Source organism: Malus sylvestris, chromosome 8 (genome assembly GCF_916048215.2).
Source record: "Malus sylvestris chromosome 8, drMalSylv7.2, whole genome shotgun sequence".
Classification (NCBI taxonomy): Eukaryota; Viridiplantae; Streptophyta; class Magnoliopsida; order Rosales; family Rosaceae; genus Malus; species Malus sylvestris.
The window spans coordinates 30,026,373-30,053,082 of NC_062267.1; the positions used below are offsets into that span (position 1 = coordinate 30,026,373).

Below are 26,710 nucleotides of genomic sequence, written 5' to 3' on the forward strand. Positions count from 1 at the left end.
AAATCTGATATTGTTTCAACAAGAGAGGAGAAGTTTACTGTTGAAGTCGGCTATGACTTCATCTTCTATGTTATTTTTAGAGATCAAATTATTCTTACATGTGATATTAGTTGTAAACTCTGATGATTTTTCCATTAAGGATTGATTTGTCCAGATGAATTGAACCCATCTTCTTTGTTGATTTTGGTTGTCCTTAAATAATAGTGCATACTTGTGTCAATGTTAAATGTCTCGCATGCATCAATCGTTAATTGTGAATGGTTATTTGAATATCAAGAGTATGCATCGTTTTGTTGATTCATGAGTTTGCTAACAAATTAAGATATATACATTATGCGAGTGTGTATATATATAGTGGTATAAAGGACACTGTTAATATGCATCGATCAATTCACCAATATCATTCATGCCTCCATGTGTATGAAACGTTTTGGTGGCAAGTATATATGTCAGTTGCTTTGTGATTTTGTTCTGATAGCATACATACATATGACTGGAATCTGTCCGCGAGTTTTTTCTGCGAGGACTGGAGGAAATTGATTTTTAATACTTCATGAGGCTGTGAAGGGAAATTTGAAGCCCCGGAGCGGATGATCAACTTTGATCATGATGCTGGCAAATGGTGGAAGAATGACTACGAAGCAGGCGATACAAAGTTTAAGGAGAATATTTTCGTTGATTTCATTTCATGAATCCTTGTAATTAAGCCTATACAGAGTTGGTTGGACTTGTAAAATAAGAGTTCGGAGAGTTGTTCGTTTTCATCACACACATCCCTTCTTGCTCTTCCTTTCAAGTCTTTTCCGACCGAGACGGGGATAATTGGATTCACCATGCGGGGGGGCGCAGAGCAGAGTGCATGGAAAGTAAATGCAAAAACTGTTCGCGTGGGTTTTTCACACGGATCAAAATCAATGGGAGTCGAACCATTGCTTCATTTCAAGACATAAACGCGTAACACAATACAACTCTTAAGGCAATAATAAACACGACACGAGGGTAAGAACAATGCATATGGCAATGGCATACCACGGGTTTTGAGCTAACAAGTTCTGACTAAACCTTTTCACAAGGTACAGGGAGGGCAGGTAGACTGTTTTTCTTCGTCGCTATGCAAGTGCAGGGAGTCTATGGACCTAAGGAGCCTCTTCATCATTCTCACCCGTTCCCCCTTTGAGGTGCAAGTGTTTTTCCCTCTTCTGAAAATCTGTCAAGCCCTTCCCACTTCCAGTCACCCCAACCTTCCCAAAAGGATCATCAGGAGACTTGAAAATGCTCTCACGCTTGCGTCCAGAAAAGAAACCAATCTGAAAATGTAACAAGTTATAGCTCTGGATAAGTGACTCAATTGTCTGCTTAAATACCAAACCAATTCTTGAGAAACAAGCTAGTTGAAAATTGATCATTATGATTTGTCAGGTAAAACCCTTTTTAATAGGTACAAGTACAACGGCAACAAGAGGTCACTAACAAGATAAACAAAAGGCTACCTTTTTGTCTTTTAAACCTATAATGAAACATTTCATTACAAAATAAGAGAAGTTTAAAACGAGACAGTTGCAACAGTTTATCTAATCTGTAATGTGTTCACCTCTTGTGATGAGGCACACTTAAGGCAACTCACCGCCTTTGAAAACACTATTTTGATTAAGAGAAGCACTCCAAAAGAAGAAAAAGCTACCAAAGTAAAAATTTGGAAACACTCCAGAGGCGCGCAGACAAATTAAAGCAGCCGATATTCTTGTCCCTTGAAAAACAGCAACCAGACAACAGTGCAAACACATTGAAATTCAAAATGTCGAGCTAACATACCTTCTTAGTCTTGCCTTTGGTTGTTTGGAACTGTTGCCAAGCATTTTGACGTTTATTCTGTGTAACTTCCAGTTGTTCCATCCTCATCTTCGACTTGAAAGCATGTATCTTTTTGCGTTTGGTAACTTTCTGTAGATTTTGAAGTTGGCAAGAATCAGTCCCCAAAAAAAACAAACAAGTTGTCAGAACACATTTAAAAACATTATACATAACTTTTAGGGTTTAAGAAAATAATAGAAGATGCCAAAAAAAAAAAAAAATTGATTGCTACCAAACTAGCACTAAAATATAGGAATGGGAATCAGTTCACTTCCAAACCTTCCACTGTGTTTACTATACTAGCACACAAGGAATCGGAAAAGTGTTAACTTCCTCTTAAAATCTGTAATAAATACCTCAATATCAGGAATCAGTTGATCCAATTCCCTTTCCTTTTCCTATTTCTAAGTTCTCCCATTCCTTCCTTATTCCATTTCTATTAAGTAAACATGCCCTGAGATTTTAACTTTTGGACCACCATTTTTGTCCTATGAATATTTTATCACATCCACACTTCTGTACAGTAAAATACTAACCAAATAGATTTAGACAGATAGATAAAATACCACATCCTCTGGATCATCAGGTTCTATACGAAGTTTTGGTGGTAAACTTCGTGATTGGAAGTCAATAGAAGAAGCTTGTGCAATCTTCCTTTTGAGTGCTTGTTTTGTGGCCTCAGCAACCCTTTCAGCTTCCAGCAATGCATTGACAGCCCCTTCTTGAATTGGTCTTACATTGTCTGGATCCACCTGAAGTAAGAAAAAGTATCAGTGGCTGACCACAATTACATTTTAAAAGAAGAAGAACGTATGAGCCAAAATAAATGTAAGGACATGCAATAAAAAATGGAGATCAGTCATGAAAACAAAAGTGATCCACAACCTCAAATATTAAGTTAACTTCATCGCAAATTTTAAGACGAGAAAAAGGAAAAACTACGTTGTCATTTCAAAATTGAATAATATTAATAGGTGACATAACTTTCAAAAAGCAAATAAAGCATCACTCTATTCACAATGTCAATTCTATGTATGAACAGATAAACCTTCATTCCACCAGAATAAAACACGTTTCAATCAAAGAAAATAAATATAATAAAACCAGATTTTAAAGACAACTACCTTAACAATTCAACCTCTCTCTCTCTCTCTCTCTCAACCTCGATATGAACATGATCAATAGAAAGAAGAATGTCTTAATGAATTATAAACATATTAATTCAATGTGTATGAGAAACCATACCTCTTCTTTATTCCCCCAGCTATCATAAGTAACGAAATACCCATTTGGAGTAAGAGACTCGATTGTGGCATCATACCTGGACATTCAACTAATCAACCACAGACAAAAAGAAAAGAAAGGTAAAGCAAATGTAGAAAATTGTAAACACAAATCTACTGAAATAATCTCTATTTTTTCTCACATACCACTCCCCATCTTCACTCCAAACAGCTTGAACTTTTGTGCCCACAGAAAACTTGTCATGATAATCGGAAATATTCCCTGAATCCTGCACAAGGAATGATTATAACATAACCACAACAGGACACGAGAAAGATACAACATAAGAAAACACTAATGACAGTAATACCAGCTTTGTTTGGGTCAACAGAAAAATTCATTTGAAAAGGGTTTAATAAAAAGGAAAAAGCTCTATAGATAAACCTTACAAAAAGCACTACAGTAGTATCAGCTTCATAACATGCATTATTAAAGGTCACTGAATGTGGGAACAAATTCCACATTGGGTTACCAAGTATGCTTTTAAATTCTTCTGAAGTTGAAATATATGTTGTAAACAGCAGGAAGTTTTTATATAGAACCCCGGTCCAGCGCCTTTTGAGAAACAAAACTCTGTTCATGTAAGTCATTCTCAAGCCACACACAAAAAAAGCATATTTCTACATAGCCATTTACCACATAACTCATTGTAGGAGTAACCCTGTCAAAGCATAAAGCATATTTTCCCTAACAAAAACAACAAAAAAACACAAAAATAAAACGAAAATAAAAAAATTCATGAGGATGTCAACTTACATTTTCATTCCTCTGAGTCTGGGGCAAACTAGGTGATGTACTATCACTTGTCCCGAAATCTAATCCGGAATTCTGATTTTGCTTTGCAGTTGCAAGTAGTTCTTCTGTCAGAGCAATTACCTGCATTATCAAACCTAAATTTAAACAACATACATACAAATAGACATACATCGTAAAGAGAAAATTATTGTCAAATTTCAAACTTAGAATCTCAGTGTGAACATCGGAAATCAGTTTAAAGAGAAGGTGAAAGCTGACCATCACCACACAAAGCACACCTGCAAAGGAACCAAGATAGAAGTAACATGATACTTTATGAAGCTCTAAGGATCTTTTTTTTTCTTTCTAAATTCTAAATTCTCCAGAATTCCGCTTTCTGAAGTGTATGAACTTTATTCAACATAAAAACCATCCTCACCTTATTCAACCCTGTAAAGAAAACAAACCTCCACAGGTGCCATAGCAGTTAATTGGCGTTGCTAGTTTGAGCAACATGATTCCTTCAAAAGAGAGAAGGAAGAAATAAAAGAAGAATGATATTGAATCAACAACCTAGAGATCCATATAACAGTAACTATCATTGGTTGTCATCCTAAGGACCAGAGAAGATGTTGCCTCAGTTTTCAGTTTCACACAGTAACTGTAAGATATAGACCTATACACTACAAACTCAAAAATAAATATGAGAGTTCCAATAGGAATGAATCAAAATCACAAATGATTTGATAAGATGTACATGAAATATACATACAAAAATATAATATAAAAACAAACAGAAAAAAAGATACCTCATTGAGCTCTCTTTCCATGTCAACATACTCAGAGTTTGCAGGATCATCAGCTAAAAGCTCCTTTACCTGATCCAGAGGACAGCAGAAATCGTTACAAAAAACATATCTACAAGAGAATACAAAGAATGATTCACCATGCAACCTACAGCATATAATTTTCAATATAGAAAACACAAGATAACAACTCGTTCTTCAAATTTTTATTTTCATGGTAAAAAATTTGTAATAATTCATCAAAAGACAATATCAAAGCATAACTAATTGTGCATACGTTGTAACATTGCAACATCAAACTTCAGGATCCCACTAAATTTAAGTCAGAAGATCCAACTACAGAAACAGAACACACCTCAAAATTATATAAGGAATAGCTTCCTCCTAGATATCATGTGTACGGTGTACCCTTTCATTTTTTTATATTTTTTAATGAGAAACACAAGATTTATTAAGAGAAAACAAAAGTAAAATAAGAAGCATGGACAAGTAGTCCTTCAAACACCAAAAACAACATAAGAAACAAAATAACCCAGAGAAAACCTAAACCAAAAGACACAACAGCATCCTAGAGAACCCTCGGTACAAAACTGCCCTCCAATCAAAACACTCCCTTTATATAGAATGTTCTTGAAATATTTTGAAATAGAAGCCCAGGAAGAAGTATGTAATCAACTCTATCCCAAAGTGCACCCACTTTCTCCTCATTGTCGAAGATTCTCTTGTTATGCTCCAACCAAACACGCCATCAAAGGGGTAAAACTGCACATCTCCACAAGAATTCATTTATTTATTTTGACTGACTGATCTTCTATCCCAACAATTCATCAATTTTTTTTTTTTTCAGATCAAAAACTTAAATGATGAGGGACACAGTTGAGTTAATGGCCGGCTTCATATACTTTTCTATATAGGATAAATTGTGTCATTTGTTAGATAGTGAATATCCAATTTGCTCGCATTCAAATGCAATGGTTGCAAAGATGCACTTTTTCCACTAATTCGAATGCTCACTATTACATACAATACAACATACTAAATATACTTTCTCAACAATAGGACTTGAAGATATGAATTTAGTGTATAAGCCAATCTCATGTCTATTCAAGACTTAAAGCTCACTCCCCATAACCATTGACTCATATTCCAAGGCGAGAACATAAACATTACACATAAGGTTCAACGGCAAAGGAAGAAATTTGCTGTACGAGTAATAAATGTTTTCCCACAATTTAAAATCAACAAAGAAGCTGAAAATCATTCACAATATACATCTGGACATGGTTTACTAATAGACAAAAAGTTACATAACAAATACCACACATGTATACAATCGTACAAAGATTTCAATTCCTAGTGTATCAAATAACCAAGGATGCAGACGGACCGTAGATTATGTAGACTCAATTCCTACAGTGAAATCACCAACTGCACGCATTATAAACCAGAGTTTCAAAATTCCTCCCTTTCTTTAGTTTGGTTTGCTACCAATACAGGATCAATCAAAATTCTGGGAAAATTGTTTCTTTTAAGTAGAGAGGGGAGTTGTTAAACCCAAACAGGTTAATTATATCATAATTGGTATAATGGTAAGAAAAACCCTAGTTAAATAATAATTCAAATAAACCCTAATCACACTCACAGCATATATCGACTGCAACGATGAAAATTAACATCGTAATAGGAATAAAAACAGATGAAACAAAGAAGAAGGACAAAAGAGTGGAGTGGGGGACCTGGTGAAGCTGATCTTTGTAGGTTGAGAGATTGGAGGCCAGCTCCTGTATGCTGAGCTCTTCTCCTCCTTCTCCTTCCATTTTTTCAAATTTTCAGGGATAATACCTGGTGGTTGGTTCTGAGAAATTTTTACAGAAGCAGGAATCGGAAGAGAAAAAGGAACCTGAAAACAGAGGAAGGCAGGAATCGGAAGAGGATTAGAAATCGCAAGTAAAAAGGAGAGGGACGGATCCAAACCAGACCGACCAAAAACAATCAGCCGATCCAAAAAAACAGACGAAAACAAAAGGAGACTAAACCAATTGGACTCGGCCTTGCTTGGGTCCAAGTACTTTCATTTGGGCTCGGCCCATACTTTTACCTTTTCTATTAATTTAACGCCGATTTTATAGATAAAGTAATATGTAAAGGTATTTTTTAATTTTAATTTTTTTGGTTTAATAACCAGTTGGCATAGAATAGTACAATGATAGATAAAAATGAAAACTAATGAAAATAGTTTGAAAATTTTGAGTTTTAATGATAAGGATAAAATAAAGGGTAAAGTGAATAGTAACAGGATTGACTTTTTAGTGTAAAAATGTGGTTTTTCATTAAAGTGAACAGTACTGTGAGCTTTTCGTTAAAGTTCCCTAGATAAAATCTATCCAAAACTCAAACTTGAATATTATGATTAAACATTATGAGCATAAAACAAAACAACGCAAAACTACTTTATAATGCAACTGGATATGTAAGAATAAAAATATTTTGTTGGTGGATGTGTCAAAAAGTTAGGCAAGGCCAAAGCAGATACTAATCCATACACCCTTAAACGGAACGGTGCACTCAATGCAATAACAATTAATGAAGACAATTTAAAACAATGCAAGACAAAGACAAAAGACAATGACAGCGTGAATGAAAAGACGAGTAGACATTTTTTATGAAGATTTTACGGAAAAATTATTTTTGGACTAAATTTGCATCTTCCAATTACCTTATTACCACATGACCGTTTATCCAATTAGACCAAGTTGATTTGAAGACAGATTGACAAGAAAGACGAGTGGGAGAGGTTTATGATGGCTTCAAACATGTTGATTTTTGTTGAGATACAAGTCACCTACACAGGGCACTTCAAATATTATTAAGGTTTGGGGTTCTTATTACATTCTTATCCATCCATCCTAAATAATTATCTTATTATTTTGACTAGGGAAAAATGTGCACGTCCAAAGTTGAAGCGACAACTTGGCACTAGTCAATAAAACTTCCAAATATATACATGAGTTCATTCAAGTGCAACTAATATCTTAAAAGGAAAACTAATAAAAAGAGCTTGAAAATTTTGAGTTTTAACGATAAGGACAAAATAAAAGGTAAAGTGAATAGTAACAGAATTGACTTTTAGTGTTAAAATGTGGTTTTTCGTTAAAATGAACAGTACCAGGAGCTTTTCGTTAAAGTTTACTATCTTAAACTCATGCATGGATCTTGACTTTTACACCATCATAACTTCTCTTTTCATCTATATATACAGAGGAGATAGCGTCTCAACCACTACTACTACACCACCACAGACAAGCCCCCCGCCGTGGCTCTTGATTGAAAATCTAAGACTTCTCGTAAACACTCATCTCCATCCAACCCGCGCTTTCCCTGCAAGTAACCCAAATTTAGGAAAAATGCAGTGCCGATAGCGCAGAGAAAATTGTAGTGAAGATTAACCTATCAAGCAGCAAATAGAGAATGAAGAAAAAGGAAAGGCATAAAAGAACAGGAGCATGAGGGACTACACAAAACCATACCATGCACTCTCCTGACTTTGTTTCCCGAAGAAATTTCTCCAATGCACCATCCCCACTAAGAATTTTAGCTCCAAGTCCACAAGTGTCCTCTGACCCAACAGCTTCTTCATCCACCAAAACTGTATATGCACTGGTTTCCGTCTTCATGTCTGGAACCTGTGCACAACAAAAACCATCTAGTATCACAGACACAAAAATACTGATACCCCAGGATCTTCAATGAAAATAGAAGTACCAATTTCATGGAATGGCTAGACACTAAGCATTCATGACAAAGCGACACTACCATCATTTCACAATCAAAATTTGGAGCAATATCCTAGAGTTGCTAATTTCACAAAGATCAACTGGTCCCTTTTGAGGTTTAGCAAATAGTGCCACTATCTAGTAAACTGGCCAGTGTAACTGACAACATCACACTGACAGCAACATATAGAGTAGTCCATTTAATTGTATTACAACAATAATCAATTAAAACCATACTAACTAAGGCACATACAAGGGTATATATACCTCAAACATTGCTTCTGTTAGAATGTTTTCCAATATTGCTCTCAAACCTCGAGCCCCAGCGTTCTTTGCCATTGCCTTCTTTGCAATCAATCTCAATGCATTATCAGTAAAATGTAATTGGACCTGACATTTCATAAGAAATAAGGAGTTTACATTATTATTCTATCAAGTTCTGCAAAAATGAAATTATTAAGGGTATGGTAAGACATAAAGTTCTATGACTACATAATGCAATGGATCACAGGCTTACATTGTTCATGTTGAACATCTTCTTGTATTGTTTACCAAGAGCATTTTTAGGTTCTGTGAGCACCTGATTTACAAAATAAAACATACTGAAATATTTCAGTATCTTATCAATCAGAGGACGAAACAACGAGTCTAGCTAACTAATCAGTTTCAATTTTAATATCAAGTTCTACTGCATTATGCTTAAGAAGCGAGTAAGCAAGATCTTCAGTATACAGTGCACAATAATCTACAGGTTGAGCATGCCTAAAATTTTCTACTCGCCCACCCAATAATAACCACAAAAATATTTCACTACACAAGGTAATAGATGCAGATAGAGCACACCTGAACAAGTTGGTCCTCATCTAAAGATGACAAACTAGCTAAAACAGGAAAGCGGCCAACAAATTCAGGTATCAGGCCGTACGCAATAAGATCTCCACTTTCTACCTACAGTTCCATTAGAAACTTTAAAGCTTGTTATTCAAACAAATAAGGATACTCATATTGTATTAGAGAAAAGGAAGAAGTTCAGGAAACCTCAAGTCAAGAATTTGATTATGTATACATAAAATAAAGATGGAATATATTCTTTGACTTATATTCAGTTTTGATTCTCACATATTCCAACAAAGATGATGTCACTATGGCATCAGTCAAGCCACTGGTCCTCATGTTTGCACGAACTGGTACACCAAATCCAATGGAAGAATCTTGGAGTCTGAGAAAAGAAGGTGCTTAACCATATCAAATTCCTTTCAATGTGGAAACGTACATGCTAATAGTTTCTAGTATACATGCATTACCTTTCTGAAATGGTCTTCTCCAAACCAACAAATGCCCCACCACATATGAAAAGGATATTGTTGGTATCCATCTGCCAAGTATCGTAATAAAGTAATTATGTGCACCACGAAATTGTTGACATTTTTGCAATGCAAACCCTTACTAAATAGGAGAATGGACTACTGCTAAAAGTCAGACTTCAAGTACAAACTGTATGATTAAAACTGAACACGTTAATGAAACATACAAAGCTGTTCCAAATTTACAATCCATTTTTTCTACATATAAATATTAAAATCACTTCACTGCAATTAAAAACACTTCAACTACAAGCACCCTCCTCAAAGTGGAAATTTTAGGGGGAAAGTTGGACACGAAGGAAATGAAATCATTCTATCTACTGACTAGTGGACCATATGATTTTTATTTCAAACTATAACCATGAAAAGTTTTGTACTTCACAGGTTATGCACCCACCCCCACACGAGCAATACCTGTGATTTTGTCCGTAAGAAATCACCTAAGATGAGGCCTAATGCCTCGGGAAATATAAGTTAGTATGATCATAAGGCATCTCTTGCCTACAACTCACCAAATCTAACCATATCAAAGAAAAAGCCTCTAAAATGAGGAGGAAGAAGAAATGAACAGATACTTTTACCTGGATGCTATCACCACGAGAATGCTTCCGAGCTCCTTTATCAGAAACGCTAACTACCTGAGAGATCAAAGAAAAACACATGTACTCTTATATTAATATAACTAAATTAAATGAGACATTCGGAACATTTGAAAGCATCAGACCTGATGTCTTGTGATCATTTTGAATATGGCAATCACTATAAATGGGTCACATGTATTGTTCCAATGCAATGCAACAAAACATAAGAAATTCATATAATTTTTACTTTAAACAAATGTTATGCAACAAAAACGTGTTCCAATGCTATGACATCAAATCAATACATATTGTTTCATTATAGCTAAAGTCAATCGCATTAAATTGTTTTGGATGGAAAAGTTACATTGCAGAAAAGGCTGGTGGGAGAATTACGAGGAAACCAAAGAACAAATATGCAAGTCCTTTAGTTATACAACAAGGTATTAACAAAAATTTAGCAAATATCGTAGAGTACAAAGATGGGATGCTTTCAAATTTACCAAAAAAAAGTTGGAAGAAGTTTTAGTTTAGGTAATAACATAAATCCAAGAGAAATCTACAAGGAATGACCAAGAAGGTTGTTATTATGTCCGTTATAGATCGTCACACTAGTGGGATAAGGCTTTGTTGTTGTTGTATAGATACTCACACTAAGAGGGTTGACAAAATTTGATTTTCATCAATATTGTCCAAAAACTTCAAGACCTCCAAAGAAATATTGAAACAATCATGAAAACATTAAAGATTTACCCTAAAGAAAATGAAACCACAAAACCATTGGAGAAAAACGTCTCCAGTCTGAACAGGATAACATGCTTTAAACTAACAATCCTAACTTGTTTGACTTCTTCATAAATGATATATAACAATTTGTGGAACATGGATCATATTTACAGACTAAAACAAAACTGTTTTACTTACTTCCTATCAAAGAGTTGGTTACTTACGGTTCCTTCTAACATTTTCAGCAATGCCTGTTGGACACCCTCCCCGGATACATCTCTGCTCAAGCTCTCAACCTGAAAAATAGCCTCTTTATTATTGTAGTGAGGAATAAAATTAGCTGATTTCAATACATAAGTTTATAGCACACCTTCTTAGTTATCTTATCAACTTCATCAATGTAGACAATCCCTTTCTGAGCTGCTTCCACATCAAAGTCAGCTTCCTAAACACATTGGAATGATCAAAATGTAATTATGTAAGGTGTGCTTAATGGCACCCAAAACAAGCACAAAAGAGGAATATTTGCAATTCTTGAACAAGAAACACATGACATAGCATAAAACCTACCATAAGCAGTCTATACAATATTGATTCCACATCTTCTCCAACATAACCTGCCTGCATAGAGAGTAAGAAACAAAGAGAAGTTGAACTATTAGTGAAACCATCCAAGTAAGAAACCATTTCTCACTGAACCCAACAAGATAGCTCATCCACATCAGTATGAAACGAAAATTCAGGAAATTAATGCATGACAAAGGGAACAGCATAGGCTTTTCTGTTTCTAAGTGTTATGTACAGATTCCTTAAGCTTCAATTTCTTTACTAACAACTATCAAGTATCTGTTTCCTTCCCACCACTTGCATACCAAAGGAAGAGGGTAGTAACAGGAGATATATATATATGTATGTATGTATGTGTATATGGAGAGAGAGAGAGAGAGAGAGGATGCTATGATTTGATATAGTGAAACAAAATACAGATAAAGATAGCAGTCTGTACAGTGTGCACAGACGGTGCACTAGAACTATATATATATATCACTAGATCTATTCCTGAATGTCAAATAACATATCCCCATTAGAACATTCCAATACGGAATGCTTTCCTGATTACCACCTGATATGAAGTGCTTGGATTTTACACAGGAAGTATGACAGTATATTTCCATCAAAATCAGTGTGTACAGTAAATTTTTAACGATGAAAGACCCCAGAAGAACTATAAAAGAAGAAATTTCTTCCAATGAAGTAACCAATATAGATTGTAGTTTGTAGGGTATGGATAATAGCAAAGATGCCAAAGACAGATGATGCATGAAACAAGACCAAGCAATGCACTTGCCTGTGTTAATGTTGTTGCATCAGCAATGGCAAACGGCACATTGACAACACGAGCTAGTGTTTTTGCAAGTAACGTCTTCCCTATCCTTGGTCAATGTAAGAAAAATATAATGAGTAAGCAATCTTTGTAAGCTAGAGGTTCTCATGAACCACGCCACTAGCACACGCATAAACAAGAATGCTTATCCTACCTGAACCAGTGGGACCCATCAGCAATACGTTGCTCTTCTCCAGTTCAACAGAGTCACTGTCATGTACACCTTCAAGTTTATAATCAACTGATTCTGCACCAGACCTGAGATTAGGTTTACAAAGCCAACAGTCAATTGATAAAGCAGCAAGAAAAGCACATTCATTTGATCTTAAAACACCTCAAACATTCAGCATGAACCATCAGTTTTTCGAGTAACCTCATCGTCTTTGGGGAAGCATGGAGTATCCTTTTATAGTGGTTGTAAACTGCAACGGAAAGCACCTGTGACACCCGCATTCGAAATCATTTCTTTCAGTTTAGTTGATCATATTCATATGTGGGTTTATCTGTTTCTTTTCAGAAATTAAAATGTAATGAAATTGAAATCACAAAACCTTTTTGGCTCTTTGTTGGCCGATAACAAATTCATCAAGCGCCTTACAGATGAACTTGGGGGTGGGCAAGTCCCTGGGCGGAGAAGACGAGGGCGTTTTATCATCAACAGCGCATGGCTCTGTTTTTGCGTCGAAGGAATTGGTGGGGGGCTTTAAGTCTTTAAGGCGACCAATCTCCACGAAGGTGCCGTGTAGAGGGACGAGCTTCAAGGGCCTGAAGTAGAAGGCGGTCCTGCAATTGGGGCAGAGATTGACGGCCTGGTAGAGCCCCGTCTCTCGGCTGGTGATGGAGAGGGGTCGGGTGGAGAAGAGCACCGCCATTTGTTTGGAGCACCGGGGACAGTTGACTTCGGCCCTAATGTGATCGTACTCTCCACTCCCTCCTCCTCCTCCGCCTCCGCCTCCAAGCGTGCCCTCCCAGTCGTGGCACCGCCGCCGCTGCTGCAGATGTTGTTTAGGGGGGAGGAGTGAGAGTGCGTGGGTTTTGTAGACATTGGGGACTGCGGTGATTATTCGTTTGAGAGATGAAGGGGTCGTGCTGCTGAATCTATATCGAAGAAGAGACTGAAACATCCTTCTCTGTGCAGCCTGCAGGCGCGTGGGTTTGTTTTGGTGTACGACAACTTGTTCGAATTGAATCTAGAAAGGAAGCAGATTAGTTACTGAGTGAGGAAATGTATGCATCCCCCTTCCCAAATTCATTACTACCTAACTGGACTTTGGTTTCGGTCAAAAATTTACATATAGTTTAATACAAACATACGAAAATTCTCAATATTATTACAATAATTTAGAAGAGAGCAGAGTTCTCAACTTGAAACGTATGGGTAAAAACCATACCTCATCCAATAGAAGATATTGGACTACATACATAATTATTTAATATAAATTTTTTACCTCATGACCCTTAAAATATGTAAATATATCGCTGTGTAAAACATATGTGATCCCAAATATGTGAAGGTTGAGTCCTAATTTGGACAAAGTACGTTTCCACATTTAGTTGGTCCATGTTTTCAGTTGAAGTTAAACCAAAGTAATTTGTTATTTTGTAATTGTTTAGGCACGAACTTAAGATTGTACTTAACAATAAGTAATGTGCTACTCAATACTATGGTCTTGTGATATTATTTAGTTGTAAATGAGAGATATTATATTCGAATCTTGTGAATAGTGAATTCAATACTAAATTAAGTTACTCAGTGTGTGGCTTAGCCGAACCCTCTCCTATTAGTGTAAAATATATTGTTATACTAAAAAAACAATAAGTGACGTATGTTTTTTATATCAAAATTAGAAGTTTGACCATATCTATTAAGTTTTTGCAGTGTCTTAAAACATTTCATGAGTCACTTTTAGTACAACAGTCTAGTTGTATTCATCTTCACTTGTAAATGAGAGGTCTTAGATTTGATTCTCACCAAAGGCGAATTTGAACTACATTATTGCTAGCGCATTATGAGGTTTACCCCACATTCTGCCCCTTAGATAATATGGAAAACTAATGAAAAGGGCTTGAAAACTTTGAGTTTTAATGATAAGGAAAAAATAAAGGGTAAAGTGAATAGTACCAGGATTGACTTTTTAGTGTAAAAATGTGGTTTTTCGTTAAAGTGAACAGTACCGGGTGCTTTTCGTTAAAGTTCCCTAGATAATATCATTTGTTCAAAAAAAAATCATAAAGATTTTGGTATTTTATAAGCATGGTAAAAAGAGTGACAGATGAATATTTCTAATTTTTCCCTGTATTTTAAGTAGATAGAGTAGATTGGAGATGGCATAACATGGAGATAAGGGAGGGTAGCAATAGCAATTAGCAACGGAGAGGGACTTGGGGTAGGTCCCGCATAGTTGAGTTTCTGTCATCCAGACACAGAGAGAGGGGAAGGCCCCACCGAAGGCCAAAAGCCAGAAGCCATCTGAGTCAGGGAAATATCAGATATTGGATTCTGAAGAAAATATTAACAACGGTGGAGATGTGCGTAGAATGATGCATAACATATTCTGCATAGGCTATAGCCAACGAGGAGGATTCCGATAACCATTATCCTCAAAAAAACCACCGTTGCCGTTGCCGTTGCAAACTCGATATATATATTCAGACTGGCATAGAAAGAGACAGAGATTGTGTTTGCCACTGAATATTCTCAACAATAATATTATTAATATTATTCCGAAATTTCATCAGTTGCTCCGTTGCGGTGCGTTGCGGTGTGATAAATGACATGTCAAAATCCAGTTGTCGTCGACGTTGATGTTGCTGCAGCTGCTAAGGAAGAGGGTTGTTGTTAGGCCACCTGCCTCTTTTACCTTGCTTTCATTTCATCGATCCTTTCTCGTTACTTCCCAATTGCCAATTGGGATTTGGAATCTTTGGATTTTTGAAATCGTTAATTCCAAGGCGACAACCCAAAGCCAAACACTATATAACCATCCAATCCAATCTCACACTCGATTTCATCACACCGCCATTAATATTAGAGAAAGAAAGAAAGAATCAAGAGGAATGCGAAATGCCTCCGCTCCCGATGAAACTCAAGCAATCTTCTGCTTCCGCTTCTTCTACCAATCAATCCCTCACCACAACCGCCACCAGCGCGCAGGAAGCGCGCCTTCTCGTCCGTGAGACGCTGCGTATCAGTGCCACCCTCGCTTCCTTCGCTCCCTCCCAGTCCCAGGCCCTGCCTTTGGACGCCCAACCCCCCAAGCAGCATCTTCCCCAGCTGCTCCACCACGATCAGGATTTTGTGGGCTCCAGCTTCCGTTTGATTTGCTGCGAGGAGATCGACGGCCGTCGATGGAACTACGTCGCCGAGCCCGATTCCTCCTCCTCCTCCTCTGCAACCACCTTCAAGAAGGGCTCTTTTCGCGCCCTTAGCTTGCACAGCCCTCAACCCCCTCTCGACGTCAGTACTTTTCACTTTAATCACTCTCTCTCTCTCTCTCTTAATTTGGCTGCTGCATTTTTCTTTCTTTTTATATCTTCTTCTTTTCCAAGCTTTGTTTCATACAATTTCTCAACTTAATTATGGATACCGAACAAGTGTAACCTTTCTGATGAGTTGCTTAATAAGCATTGACATTGTGTGCAATTTATGCATCACTCATAGCCGTTCCAAAATTTGATCACTTTTTCTCTGACTGATGACGACACTTCTGAGTTTTGTGTGTCGGATTTTTGGTGCAGGGGTTGATGTCTTTTGTAAGGTCATATGTTGTCCCAGAAGGTTTCCCTGATAGTGTAATCCCTTCCTATGTCCCCTACATGACATGGAGAGCTCTCAAGGTACATACACTATCATAAAAACTTATTTTCTATTGTCTGTTTATCATCCCTGCTGTAGAAGCTGCTTCAACTTCTTAAAGCCGTTGCCCCTTGGTTGAATCGAATGCCATCAATAACCATTTTTTTTTTGTAGCACTTCTTTGGTGGCGCAATGGGTGTTTTTACAACACAAACCCTTTTGAATTCAGTTGGGGTCTCTAGAAATACATCTGCTTCTGGGGCTGTTGCCATCAACTGGATTCTCAAGGTAACAATATTATTTGTCGTTATTGTTCTGGCATTTCTTCATCGCATTGCATGATTTGGATTTCTAAAGCTTTTGACTCTTAAGAAAAATTGCAACATCCCTCTGGGTTTCATTTCTTTTGGTTGCAAAAGCATGTTTTAAAGCACTTTAAGAAAAGTTGACAGTGGCTACTAAGTTTTGTGTTATGCAATGCATTACTTTGCCACATTAGACCAGACCAGGGAGGAGTTCAATTATATCAGTTCCTTTTGTGAGATCTTCATATTCTTGTCCCATTTACAACCTGTTGCCATGAGGTGAAGGACTGTCATAGTTACATTAATTAGTGACTTAGATATCCAATTGAATCTGGCACCACAAATGAGTGCAAAAACCTGCTTACTCTTACTCTTGTGCAGTCATGAATAGAATCTGAATTGTCTCAGATAAGTGTTATACGCTGAACAGTCTGGTAGGCAATGTTTCTTTTGGGTTGTGCCCGTTTTCATTGTTGAAGGAATGTTAAAGTACGTTTTTGTAGAGTCAAGCGTACAAATTTGTACTTTTGCTTTTACCCTTTTGAGGCATTTTGACTTTGAACTGTAATTTTGAGTTTAGTTAATGATACCAAAACTTGGAATTGTTTATGTAGAAGTTTACTTTTGTGCCTTGTGCTACAGCTTTTTCTTCTAATGTCGATATGGTATAACAGAATGATTTGAATCTAAACTATTAAATTTCTGTCTAGGATGGTGCTGGGCGTGTTGGAAAAATGCTTTTTGCCCGACAAGGAAAGAAATTTGATTATGATCTAAAACAGGTAAGAAATATTTGCCAACTTCATGGTACTGCACATTTCATAACTCACAATACCTCACTCACCTTTTCTTAATGCTGAGGTGTTATAGTTGCGGTTTGCTGGTGATCTTCTCATGGAATTGGGTGCTGGAATAGAGTTGGCAACTGCAGCTGTCCCTCACCTGTTTCTTCCTTTGGCTTGTGCAGCTAATGTGGCAAAGGTTTGACATTTTCGTATAACTTAAATTATTCCTTGTTAGTTTTACAACCTCTCATCCTCTTTTGTTTTTCATAGAATGTTGGTGCTGTTACATCAACATCAACTCGGACACCAATTTACAAAGCATTTGCAAAAGGAGAAAACATTGGAGATGTGACCGCTAAAGGAGAATGTGTTGGCAATATTGCGGATCTGGTATGCTTGCCCAACTTCTTTTGTAGGATGAATATGTGTTACAGGAATCTGGACATTGTATCACTGAACTATATGAGCACATTGGTGTAGTGGGGGAGAGAGACTCACATATGAAGGGAGGAGTGAGAATATGGAATAATTGTTTGCCCACATCTTACTAGCTTAAGCTTCTTGTAAAAGTAAAATGCAGTTGTCGTTGTTGCAGTTGTCATGTTAGGATTCATATAGCCGACCCCACTTAGTGGGATAAGGCTTCTTCTTGTTGTTGTTGTAGCAGTTGTCATTGTCTCATAACTTTTGGGGTCTACCCCCTAGTGTGATTCATCTTAATTTGGCTTGACCTTTGTGTTGTGTAGCTTTGGTTGTCTTGTGGTTTTTTCCAAGTGGATAACTTATCATTGTTTTTGTGCTTTGTTTTCACTTCTATAACAGTTCTAGTTTTCTTTGCCTATAAACTCTCATTTCATGTAAACGAATAACAGATTTTTATTTTTTTAATTAGTCTGTGTTCCAATGTGCACTTTTATGCATGAACTTAATCATTTTTTGTTGATGATTGTGAACCTATGCCTTGTGAAGCTGGGAACTGGCCTGAGTATATTGATCTCAAAAAGAAATCCATCTCTGATAACTACATTTGCGCTCCTTTCATGTGGCTATGTTCTCAGCTCCTACCAAGAGGTTCGTGTACAATAGTGAAGATTGATTTAGATTTGCATGCTTCCATGTATCATTTGTTTAATAGAAGTAATTTGTTTCCAGGTTAAATCTGTAGTATTGCACACCTTGAACCGAGCGAGATTCGGTGTGGCAGTAGATGCCTTTCTTAAAACAGGTTAGCATCCATGTTCTACCTTAGAGTTCCCCTCATGGCATCATGCATAATAGTTATCCCGAGTGTTTTTCCAGATATATATTGTAATTATGCTTTCTTTTTCCCCCATTTCTAGGGCGAGTGCCGTCATTGCTGGAAGGAAACTTGAAGGAAAACGTTTTCAATTTTCCCTGGGTGAAAGATGGGCCTATCGTTCTTGGTATGTTTGGGAAGATCTTGTTCTTTGTTTATGAATCATGAACATCAGGTTTTTTGGTTCGCCTTGAGATTTTCTCTTTTATCATTCTTTTTTATTTTCTCCACCGAGTGGCAGGACAACGATTTAAAGATGCATTCCAAGAGCCAAGTGTATACCTTGCGATAGAGCCGTTCTTTGAGGTAAGCGCTTTTGAGGAGGGGTTAAGTTTTGACCTATTATTCTAATTTATATTCGTTAATATTTCTTTTCTTGATTGATGACAGAAAGAGAAATATGTTGTGACATATAATCCTTCAAAAGGTAAAGTGTACGCATTGTTCAAAGATCAAGCGAAGTCAGATGACATTCTAAAAGCGGCATATCATGTGAGATATACTGCTTATTTCTATGGTCTTTGGCATTTAGAAGAAGTTTTTTATGTTTTCCTTCATATAAGGGATTGTAGATGTTATATATCACTTTGTTTTACAGGCTCAGGTACTTCTGCATTTCATGCAATTATCATACAACAGTCAGCATCTGTATCAGAAGGACAAGAAAGATGAATTTTTAAACTTCGAGCCCACAGCTAAAGATCTGGAGGCATGCATTGTTGAGTCATGTAACATGGTCTCAACTTCTTATGGGATTTTCAAGAGTAAAGCTAAAGAACAGGTAATTGATTTTCAACATTTTTAACTTTATTATTTTGTCACATTTAGTGGCCAGTTAGGCTGGGTTATAGTAAGCGAATAGATTCCACAATTGTCACAAAACAAAATATGTAAAAGGGAAATGATATCTTTCCAAACAGTAGAACATGTTATATTGTCAAATTACCAATCACTGAATGATAAGGTTGATTCCTTGGCAAATTCATGCTCCAAAATTGTTAGCTTAACAACATAGCTTGCAAATTGTTTGTCACAAGCACTGCCAACTTAGGCATCCTGAGATCTATTCAATGATGCAATGGATGTGGTTCAAATGTTTCTGTTGGCATAATTACATATCCCACCTTGGAGTTGTCTCCAAATGGACTGAATGACTTAGGTGTAATTCATAATTTCTATTTTAAGTGGTTTCTCGGCTCAAGATAGGCTTAATGGAAACAACTGTGTTCTGCCAAGACAATTAGATACTCTTAAGCATTATTGTTTTAGGTGTTGCATTAGATACAGAGGATATTGGATTTTGTGTATGGAAACTACCAAAGTTTTCTACTTTTTTACGATAATACACCACTATTGAGGCTTTTTTCTTTTCTTTTTTCATCCAGATAGTTGCTTGAAAAGATTACAGTGCACATTGTTTGTTTGTTTTAAAGGTGGTAATAATCTATTTTCCTGTAGGGATGGATGATGTCAGAAGCACATCTCAATCCTGGCCGTGCTCGTCTGATTAAGTGATGAATTGGGACAATATACTGGTACTTCCTTTCCCTGCAAGGTTGGCTTTGACATTCGAAGAATGGATGGTTTTATTCCTATTAAAATCATACAAACAGAAGCTTGTAAAGTAGGCAAAAATGGGAATTACCACAATGTCAGTGAGGCCGCAGGAACCATTTGCGTCATTATGCCGATCAGGTCTGTGCCAAGATGTGCTTTGTGGAGCAAACTTAGATGAAGATGACATGGCGTGCTGCAGTTTTTGAGTCGTAACTAGATGATGTATTAACGCACAGGTGACGTCCATGTTTTTTTCTTCCTTCTATGTAGAGTCTGGCCTGGGTTTTGCTGTCGTAGGTTTTTTCCGTCTCATCTTCTTCACGTTTGTCAAATATATACTACTGTAGAAACCACGAAATCCTTCTAAATATCAATGAATTTTGCGTTTGCCCATTACTTAAAAGAGTTAAGGGCCACTTTCCTGTTTAGCTAAGCAACCCACTAAATTTGTCTTCAGTTTTATGTTTTGAGTTTTCATATTGTGACATTTCTGTATACATTACTTTCACCCTCGCTCATTCCTCCTTCTTTCAGTATTATTTTACTCTTTCCGTGACAGAAAAATCAAAAACTAAAAACGAAATGAGCATCAAACAATTCCCAAAATTGTGTACAACTCTGGACGCTTGAGCCTCGTTTGGGAGGGTCAGGACATGGCAACTTCAATTGAAACTTGAAATGGATAGTCTCACTTTACAATGGTGGAACTGAATTTAATTGGACTCCACTGTGTCACATACAGTATTCTATTGTATAAAAAGCCTTTTTCCAAATGTGGATTCTATGTCCTGACCCGACAATGGGGCCTTGCTGACCAATTGTAGGAAACAAGCCCATTTCTGTTGGAAATGGCTCACATATACCCCTTGGTTGGGACACTGTGGTCGCAAACCTATCATTCGTTGCCATATATTTTAATTTTTTTAATAAAATAATATGTATTACGGGTGAGAGGATTTGGATTAAGCCACAAAATAAGTTTGCCATATTAATTTTGTATCAAACTCGACACCCATAAGAGTCGAATATGAACCTCTAACTTGCAAGTGTACAGAAATACTATTAGACAATTTAGACTATAGCGTTGGTGATTATTTTAATTTTCAAACATATCAGATAATTTGATCAAAATCAACGAGATAGAGCTTTACATTTTGAGTTGAGATATTTCGATGTACCCAAAACACAAGGTGGTTAATCACATGTTAGTGAGATACTTGTATTAAAAAATTAACTACTTAAAAAATAAGACTTCCCTCCACTTATATAATGATATGTGATGTACCATCCATGTTCTCGGCACAATGAAAAATTTCTCGAGCTTAGACTATAGTTTTAAAACCTTGACAGGGCAGCCAAAATCCACCAGGTCATATAGACGAAGTGTTTACACAAAATGTCTTAAGGCCAAAGGATAGCTCTTCTTTGCCCATCTCCCTCTTTCAATCTGTACACTTCTCTCTGTATATTTCCTAGCCTACGAGAGGATGCGGACTAGCTTGCGAACCAGCTCTTGTATTTTTCCTTGCTCGCCCCCATCAGTCTGCATACGAGTCTCAGTTTGATACATTCGAAAGCAATATCATCCCTTTCCATTGCAGCTGCCAACTGCTTTCCGATCTCAATTTCCAACCAAAACTCATATAATCTCAGCTGTAGCATTTGACTTTGTTGGAGAATAAGATCCACATCGGTCGTATTAAAAAAATAATACACAATTAATACATGGGATTTTCCACCCTAATATCACCGAGACCTTTAGTGATAAAACTCAACACCTAGTAATAAATGATTAAGTTGAGACAATATTGGCGATGATACGGTATACCACCTATCTTTGTTAATTGGTGATGCCTTCTAATAAAACATGGCCACATGTACAACTAATCCACATCGGCAAAACTTAAATTTTGACGGTAACACCTCCAACAACACAGTTAGATAACACATGAAGATTACTTTATAATCAGGAAAAAATATTAATAGCATGAGCACGTCACATGCATGATTCATTGATTCATTTAATTAAGGCACGACACAACACTAGAATTCCTTCTACCCGTCGTCAAAAGAGACAAGGCCGATACGAAGGCTAAAATCTTCACAGGAAAAGATTTGATAATTTACTCATTTGAAAGATTGGCTAGCTAAATATAAAATGCTTTAAATATCGTTACTTTTTCTTTAATCACTGAAAGGAAATGATGTACGTGCATGTATATTTATAACTTCTTCTTTTTCTGAAAACAATATTTAAAGCATTTTATAATAAGCTAGCAAATCTTTCAGACGAGTAAATTAGCTTTCTTCACCAAGAAATCGAAGCCATTTTGATTGTGTATGATTAGCATGAGTGTGTAAAATGCACTGCATATTGCATGCGTCAAAAAAGGAGGAAAAAAAGAGCAAAATGCACTTATTACTCTACTCTTTATATAAGACCTATGGTTGCCTTTTTGACTGCATCAATCCTTTTTTTTTTTGTTACAAAGGGTTAAGTTTTTAGCTAATTCCTTCCCCATCAAGCATTATCTCAAGAGAAAAAAATTAAGGAAAAAAAAATTATGTCGACTGAAGTTTGTGCATGTGCGAGAGTCGACACAATATGATATAGCTGGAACATCTATACAATGTTGCACATATTATAATCCTTATTAGTATATATTCACAAATACTATATACATACATACATATATATATATATCTTCTTAAGTTCTTGCAACAGACAACATAGATTTTCTTTTATATATATAACGTAAGGATAGATCCAAAGTTTTGGGAGAACATAACAAAACTCAACACATTTTTTGTCAGCATGTTGAAATACTTTAATTACTTGTAAAAGGGAAGAGTTAATTAATTACTAAGTAGATTGCTAATAGAATTCATAAAATATACTTTATTTTTTGTTTAATTTTTTCTGTCAACCTATAGGTACTGGTTATTATATAGTACAAAACTTACACACATATGATATATCACTTGATCAATATAATATTCAATACAAAAATGTAATAGTAAAGGGGGAAAGGACAATGGTAATGCTGAAGCAACCTGCACCTCTAAAGTAGAGATCAGTCTCTCGATCCATTATTTCCATGGTGAAATAATGAAACTACCAACAAAACTGACTGCCCATTGCCAAACCAAGATTTCCCAAACTACATTGCATAACCAAGGATACACCAATGATATTACATATATAATAATAATAACTAAGAAAACCCAGGTAAATTGGAGATGAAAATGGAGAACATGACTGAAGAAAAAAAAGACAGTGTAAATTAAAGATGAGTACTTTAAGGGTAGGGTTAAGCAGAAACTAGCTAAATATTGATGATTAAGGGGCAGGTGGGGAAGGGGGTGGTGGTTTGATCTTGTTGGCTAGATTGTGTTTGTTGTTGTGCATCCAAACCTTGAGAACCCTTCTCTTGACCCCAATCTCTTGGCAGAAGTTTTGGACAAATGAGTCTTCCTGCTTCTGAATCTTCCACCCTACTTTCTCTGCAAAGTTTAACATTTTTTCCTTCTGCTCCTGTGTAAACTTTGTCCTGAACCTTTTCTTTGCTACCTGTCCTACTGGTGGCCTGCTGCCCACTGCACCACCACCACCACCACCACCACCGTGATGAGGATGATGATGAACTTCCTGCTCATCAGACTGATCTGAAAGGATGGACCCCACCATCCCCATCCCCATGTTGTAGTTAGACATTAGCATCTGGGGTTGGTGGGGGTATTGGAGTGGTGCTAGTAAACTCTTGTGATGTCCTCCTCCTCCATGATTTAATAAGAAATTCCTGCTCCCAATTCCAACCGCCCTGTTGATGGTATGATGGAAATTATGATCCCAAGAGGAGAGCTGCTGCTGCTCACCTTCAACTTCTTTTCTGTGGAAGTTTCTGTGGCAGTTGCAGGCAGAGCAGTTGAGGGCTTCAATGGTACCCTCTTCTCCACTGGGCATGAATTCGCCACAGCCATCCATGGCACTCCCTCCCATGGCTGCTGCATGGTTCTTGAGGCACTCCTTGTACCTCACCCCATTGTGCCCAACTTTCTTATTATTAAAAATGCTGTATTTGTAGGGCACAACATTTGCATTTGCATTGTTGACATGATGCTCCTCCTCCTCATGAGAATTATCCAGGCTTGTGGGCATGGGAATAGAGCCATTAGTGTTGGGGGGGATTTGATTTTGGGGCACCACTGCTGAGGAGGGAAGAAAATTGGAGTGCTTGTTGTTGTTCTGGGGCACTGGTGCTCTTGCTGCCGCTGATGTAGGGTCATGGGGGCGCTGCTGCTGATGATGATGGATCAAGTGTCCATGCCCACCACTTCCAAAGGAAGTATTTATTAGGATCGGGGTTGGGCTTGGGATTGTGATTGGGATCTCTCCTTGACTTGAAAGATGATCCATCATTAATTAATTAATTAATCTATCCTTTAGCTAGAATAGATGGATGGATCTTTCTCTCTTTTTCCTCTAACTATTATTTTAATGATTTGGGTCTTGTTTGTTTGGTAATTGGAGACCAAAAGAGAAGGAACAAGAGAGAGAGAGAATTGGAGGGTTTGAATATGGGGCCAATATATAATTAATCCTTTTGATTAAAGAACATAGTATAGCAATTAATTAAAAGGGTCTTGATCACTCGAGCCAAATCCACTTTGAATATACATATATCTCCCTAAATATGTATATACCAGTAATAGTACTAGTTTTACTCTATCATTAATTTGAAACAGATAGATAGATAGGCAGAGGGAAGAAGGAGGGAGGGAGGGAGTAAAGGTGGTCACCATGCACTCATCAAAGACTCCCAAGAAGGATGATCAACAAAAAAGAAATTAATCGGTCGAGAAATAGCTATAAAGTAGAGAAGATCATAAAGAAAGAAAGAAAGAAAGAAAGGATGAACTTCCCTTGGAGAATATATCTTGGTGTATAGCTAGTTCATGCTCACGCGCAGTCGCCAACTGCACCTTCCATTTTCCGATTTTCCAGTCACAAAGAAGCTGCAAAAGAAAAACAGTCTTTCTTTGGCTTTTTTTTTTTTTTTTTGGGGGGGGTGGGGGGAGGAAGCTTAATCAAATGAAAATGGTGAAGTGTAGATTAGTTTATGAACAAACAAGAATAATTGATTATGTTAGCAAGAAAGGGAAGGGAACTGGTGGAGCTAGTGGGTGGTAAAGAAACAAAGCAAGAAATTAGAAGAGATCAGTTGTTTGAGGAAATCACACTCAGAGAGAGGGAGGGAGAGAGAGAGTAGGTATAGCCAAGCTTAGCGGTAGAGAGACCAGAGACTGGTTTTGATGGTGGGTTTAGCTAGTGAAGCACTAAGTATTAATATCAGCTTACATTACATAGTCACTAGTGATGAGTCCTGATGAGGGGCCCAATTAGGAAAGACGAGAGAGAGAGAGAGAGAGAGAGAGAAGTAAAGGCATAGCTTTTTTACATAGGAATACACTGAGCTTTTGGAGAAACCAAACTAGTTGAAACTTGAGATCCAACAACAACAAAAAAAAAAAAAAAAAAAAAAGTGGGGTGCTTGCTTGCTTAAAGCTTTGCTTGCACTATCAGGCAAGTTTACGCCACATACAGCGAAGTGTGCGTGTCAGAGAGTGGAGAGGACCAAAGGAAAGCCAGAATACAATGCCAATTGCCACAGAGAGAGAGAGAGAGAGAGAGAGTGCCAAAAGGAATTAGGCTTATGAAAAGTAATGTTGTCTCAATGGAAAATTAGCAAAATCTCTCCTCTTTTATGATACAGGGAAGTTATTTTTGCACTCTTGTTTCTATTTTACAATCCACACTTTTATTCTAGCATTTTAATCAAATAAATTAATCAAAGAATAAATTAATATAAAGATGCGAAGAAAAAAACAAGAGTTTGAAAATCATTACCGTAGTTTAATATAAGTGCCCTAAACTTTAGGGTAGTGCTCCACTCCCCCATTTTTATTTCTCATACCCTCTCAATTTTTAACTCTATCGAATGAATTGAAGAAAATTAATGATAAAAAATTAATAAGAATGTGGAAGATAAAAATAGGCATGTGAATAACATTATCCAAACTTTATTTGAACTCAAAGAGTTCTTGATGCACCTTCTCCAGCCTTTTTGTCTTCAATTTTCACTTTTAAATTCCACTCTTAATCAAGGGCCTTAGAGTATCTCCATCAAAGAGATACAAATTTGAGATGTAAAAACCATATTTACATCTCAATTTATATTTCTGAAGAGTGTAAATTTTAATTCTATTTTAATGGGGGAGATATGTAAATTTGGGATTCCATTTATTGCTTTCTTTTTTATCGGTGACACTCACTTCCAAAAGATGTAAAAGAATATGAAAACTTACATTTTTATTTACGTCTTCTAGCGAAGATGAATGTTTCGCCTTTTGAGTGTTTTCTAGCCTCCCAAAAATGTACCAATTTCAAGGCATTTGCATCTTTCATTGG

At 36.8% G+C, this 26,710-nt stretch overlaps 4 protein-coding genes across 5 annotated transcripts; 1 reads left to right on the forward strand and 3 right to left on the reverse strand.

Moving 5' to 3' along the window:
- Window positions 1-915: 915 nt before the first annotated feature.
- On the reverse strand, window positions 916-6,671 carry LOC126632877 (uncharacterized). Of its 2 annotated transcripts, XM_050303407.1 has the most exons (9): window positions 6,413-6,671; window positions 5,374-5,438; window positions 4,680-4,748; window positions 3,892-4,011; window positions 3,282-3,364; window positions 3,097-3,172; window positions 2,418-2,603; window positions 1,813-1,941; window positions 916-1,307 (listed from the first exon to the last, which is right to left on the reverse strand). In XM_050303407.1, exons 3-9 carry the CDS (start codon window positions 4,698-4,700, stop codon window positions 1,137-1,139), a joined length of 786 nt encoding a protein of 261 aa, XP_050159364.1. In that variant the 5' UTR covers window positions 4,701-4,748; window positions 5,374-5,438; window positions 6,413-6,671; the 3' UTR covers window positions 916-1,136. The 2 variants fall into 2 exon arrangements, with proteins under 2 accessions (XP_050159364.1, XP_050159363.1); XM_050303406.1 differs by lacking the exon at window positions 5,374-5,438.
- Window positions 6,672-7,775: 1,104 nt separating this feature from the next.
- Window positions 7,776-13,763, reverse strand: LOC126632880 (CLP protease regulatory subunit CLPX2, mitochondrial). Its single transcript, XM_050303413.1, has 15 exons — window positions 13,053-13,763; window positions 12,875-12,939; window positions 12,656-12,759; window positions 12,462-12,545; window positions 11,688-11,734; window positions 11,488-11,562; window positions 11,342-11,413; window positions 10,395-10,451; window positions 9,754-9,824; window positions 9,569-9,668; window positions 9,293-9,397; window positions 8,967-9,029; window positions 8,717-8,839; window positions 8,204-8,359; window positions 7,776-8,054 (listed from the first exon to the last, which is right to left on the reverse strand). The coding sequence occupies exons 1-15, from the start codon at window positions 13,623-13,625 to the stop codon at window positions 7,962-7,964; spliced, it is 1,788 nt and encodes a 595-aa protein (XP_050159370.1). The 5' UTR covers window positions 13,626-13,763; the 3' UTR covers window positions 7,776-7,961.
- A 1,177-nt stretch (window positions 13,764-14,940) lies between these two features.
- Window positions 14,941-20,644, forward strand: LOC126632881 (protein root UVB sensitive 6-like). The gene is made up of 13 exons (XM_050303414.1): window positions 14,941-15,958; window positions 16,240-16,338; window positions 16,472-16,585; window positions 17,313-17,384; window positions 17,473-17,583; window positions 17,658-17,777; window positions 18,357-18,458; window positions 18,540-18,612; window positions 18,728-18,811; window positions 18,926-18,990; window positions 19,075-19,176; window positions 19,283-19,465; window positions 20,143-20,644. Exons 1-13 carry the CDS (start codon window positions 15,566-15,568, stop codon window positions 20,197-20,199), a joined length of 1,575 nt encoding a protein of 524 aa, XP_050159371.1. The 5' UTR covers window positions 14,941-15,565; the 3' UTR covers window positions 20,200-20,644.
- Window positions 20,645-23,182: 2,538 nt separating this feature from the next.
- LOC126632883 (zinc-finger homeodomain protein 3-like) lies at window positions 23,183-25,687 on the reverse strand. The gene has a single exon (XM_050303416.1). The coding sequence runs from the start codon at window positions 24,659-24,661 to the stop codon at window positions 23,582-23,584; it is 1,080 nt and encodes a 359-aa protein (XP_050159373.1). The 5' UTR covers window positions 24,662-25,687; the 3' UTR covers window positions 23,183-23,581.
- Between the last annotated feature and the right edge of the window lie 1,023 nt (window positions 25,688-26,710).

What these genes read in the sequence shown, in the direction of transcription:
- LOC126632881 (XM_050303414.1), top strand. Translation starts at nt 15,566, where the DNA reads ATGCCTCCGCTCCCGATGAAACTCAAGCAATCTTCTGCTTCCGCTTCT. An exon ending in AGATGCCTTTCTTAAAACAG is followed by an intron (nt 18,613 to 18,727) that starts GTTAGCATCCAT and finishes CCCCATTTCTAG; the next exon opens with GGCGAGTGCCGTCATTGCTG. An exon ending in CGATAGAGCCGTTCTTTGAG is followed by an intron (nt 18,991 to 19,074) that starts GTAAGCGCTTTT and finishes GATTGATGACAG; the next exon opens with AAAGAGAAATATGTTGTGAC.
- LOC126632877 (XM_050303406.1), bottom strand. Translation starts at nt 6,493, where the DNA reads ATGGAAGGAGAAGGAGGAGAAGAGCTCAGCATACAGGAGCTGGCCTCC. An exon ending in ACAAAGATCAGCTTCACCAG is followed by an intron (nt 4,749 to 6,412) that starts GTCCCCCACTCC and finishes CCTCTGGATCAG; the next exon opens with GTAAAGGAGCTTTTAGCTGA. An exon ending in AGACTCAGAGGAATGAAAAT is followed by an intron (nt 3,365 to 3,891) that starts GTAAGTTGACAT and finishes TTCCTTGTGCAG; the next exon opens with GATTCAGGGAATATTTCCGA.
- LOC126632883 (XM_050303416.1), bottom strand. Translation starts at nt 24,661, where the DNA reads ATGATGGATCATCTTTCAAGTCAAGGAGAGATCCCAATCACAATCCCA.
- LOC126632880 (XM_050303413.1), bottom strand. Translation starts at nt 13,625, where the DNA reads ATGTTTCAGTCTCTTCTTCGATATAGATTCAGCAGCACGACCCCTTCA. An exon ending in GATGGGTCCCACTGGTTCAG is followed by an intron (nt 12,546 to 12,655) that starts GTAGGATAAGCA and finishes GACCAAGGATAG; the next exon opens with GGAAGACGTTACTTGCAAAA. An exon ending in GAGAAGACCATTTCAGAAAG is followed by an intron (nt 9,669 to 9,753) that starts GTAATGCATGTA and finishes TTCTTTTCTCAG; the next exon opens with ACTCCAAGATTCTTCCATTG.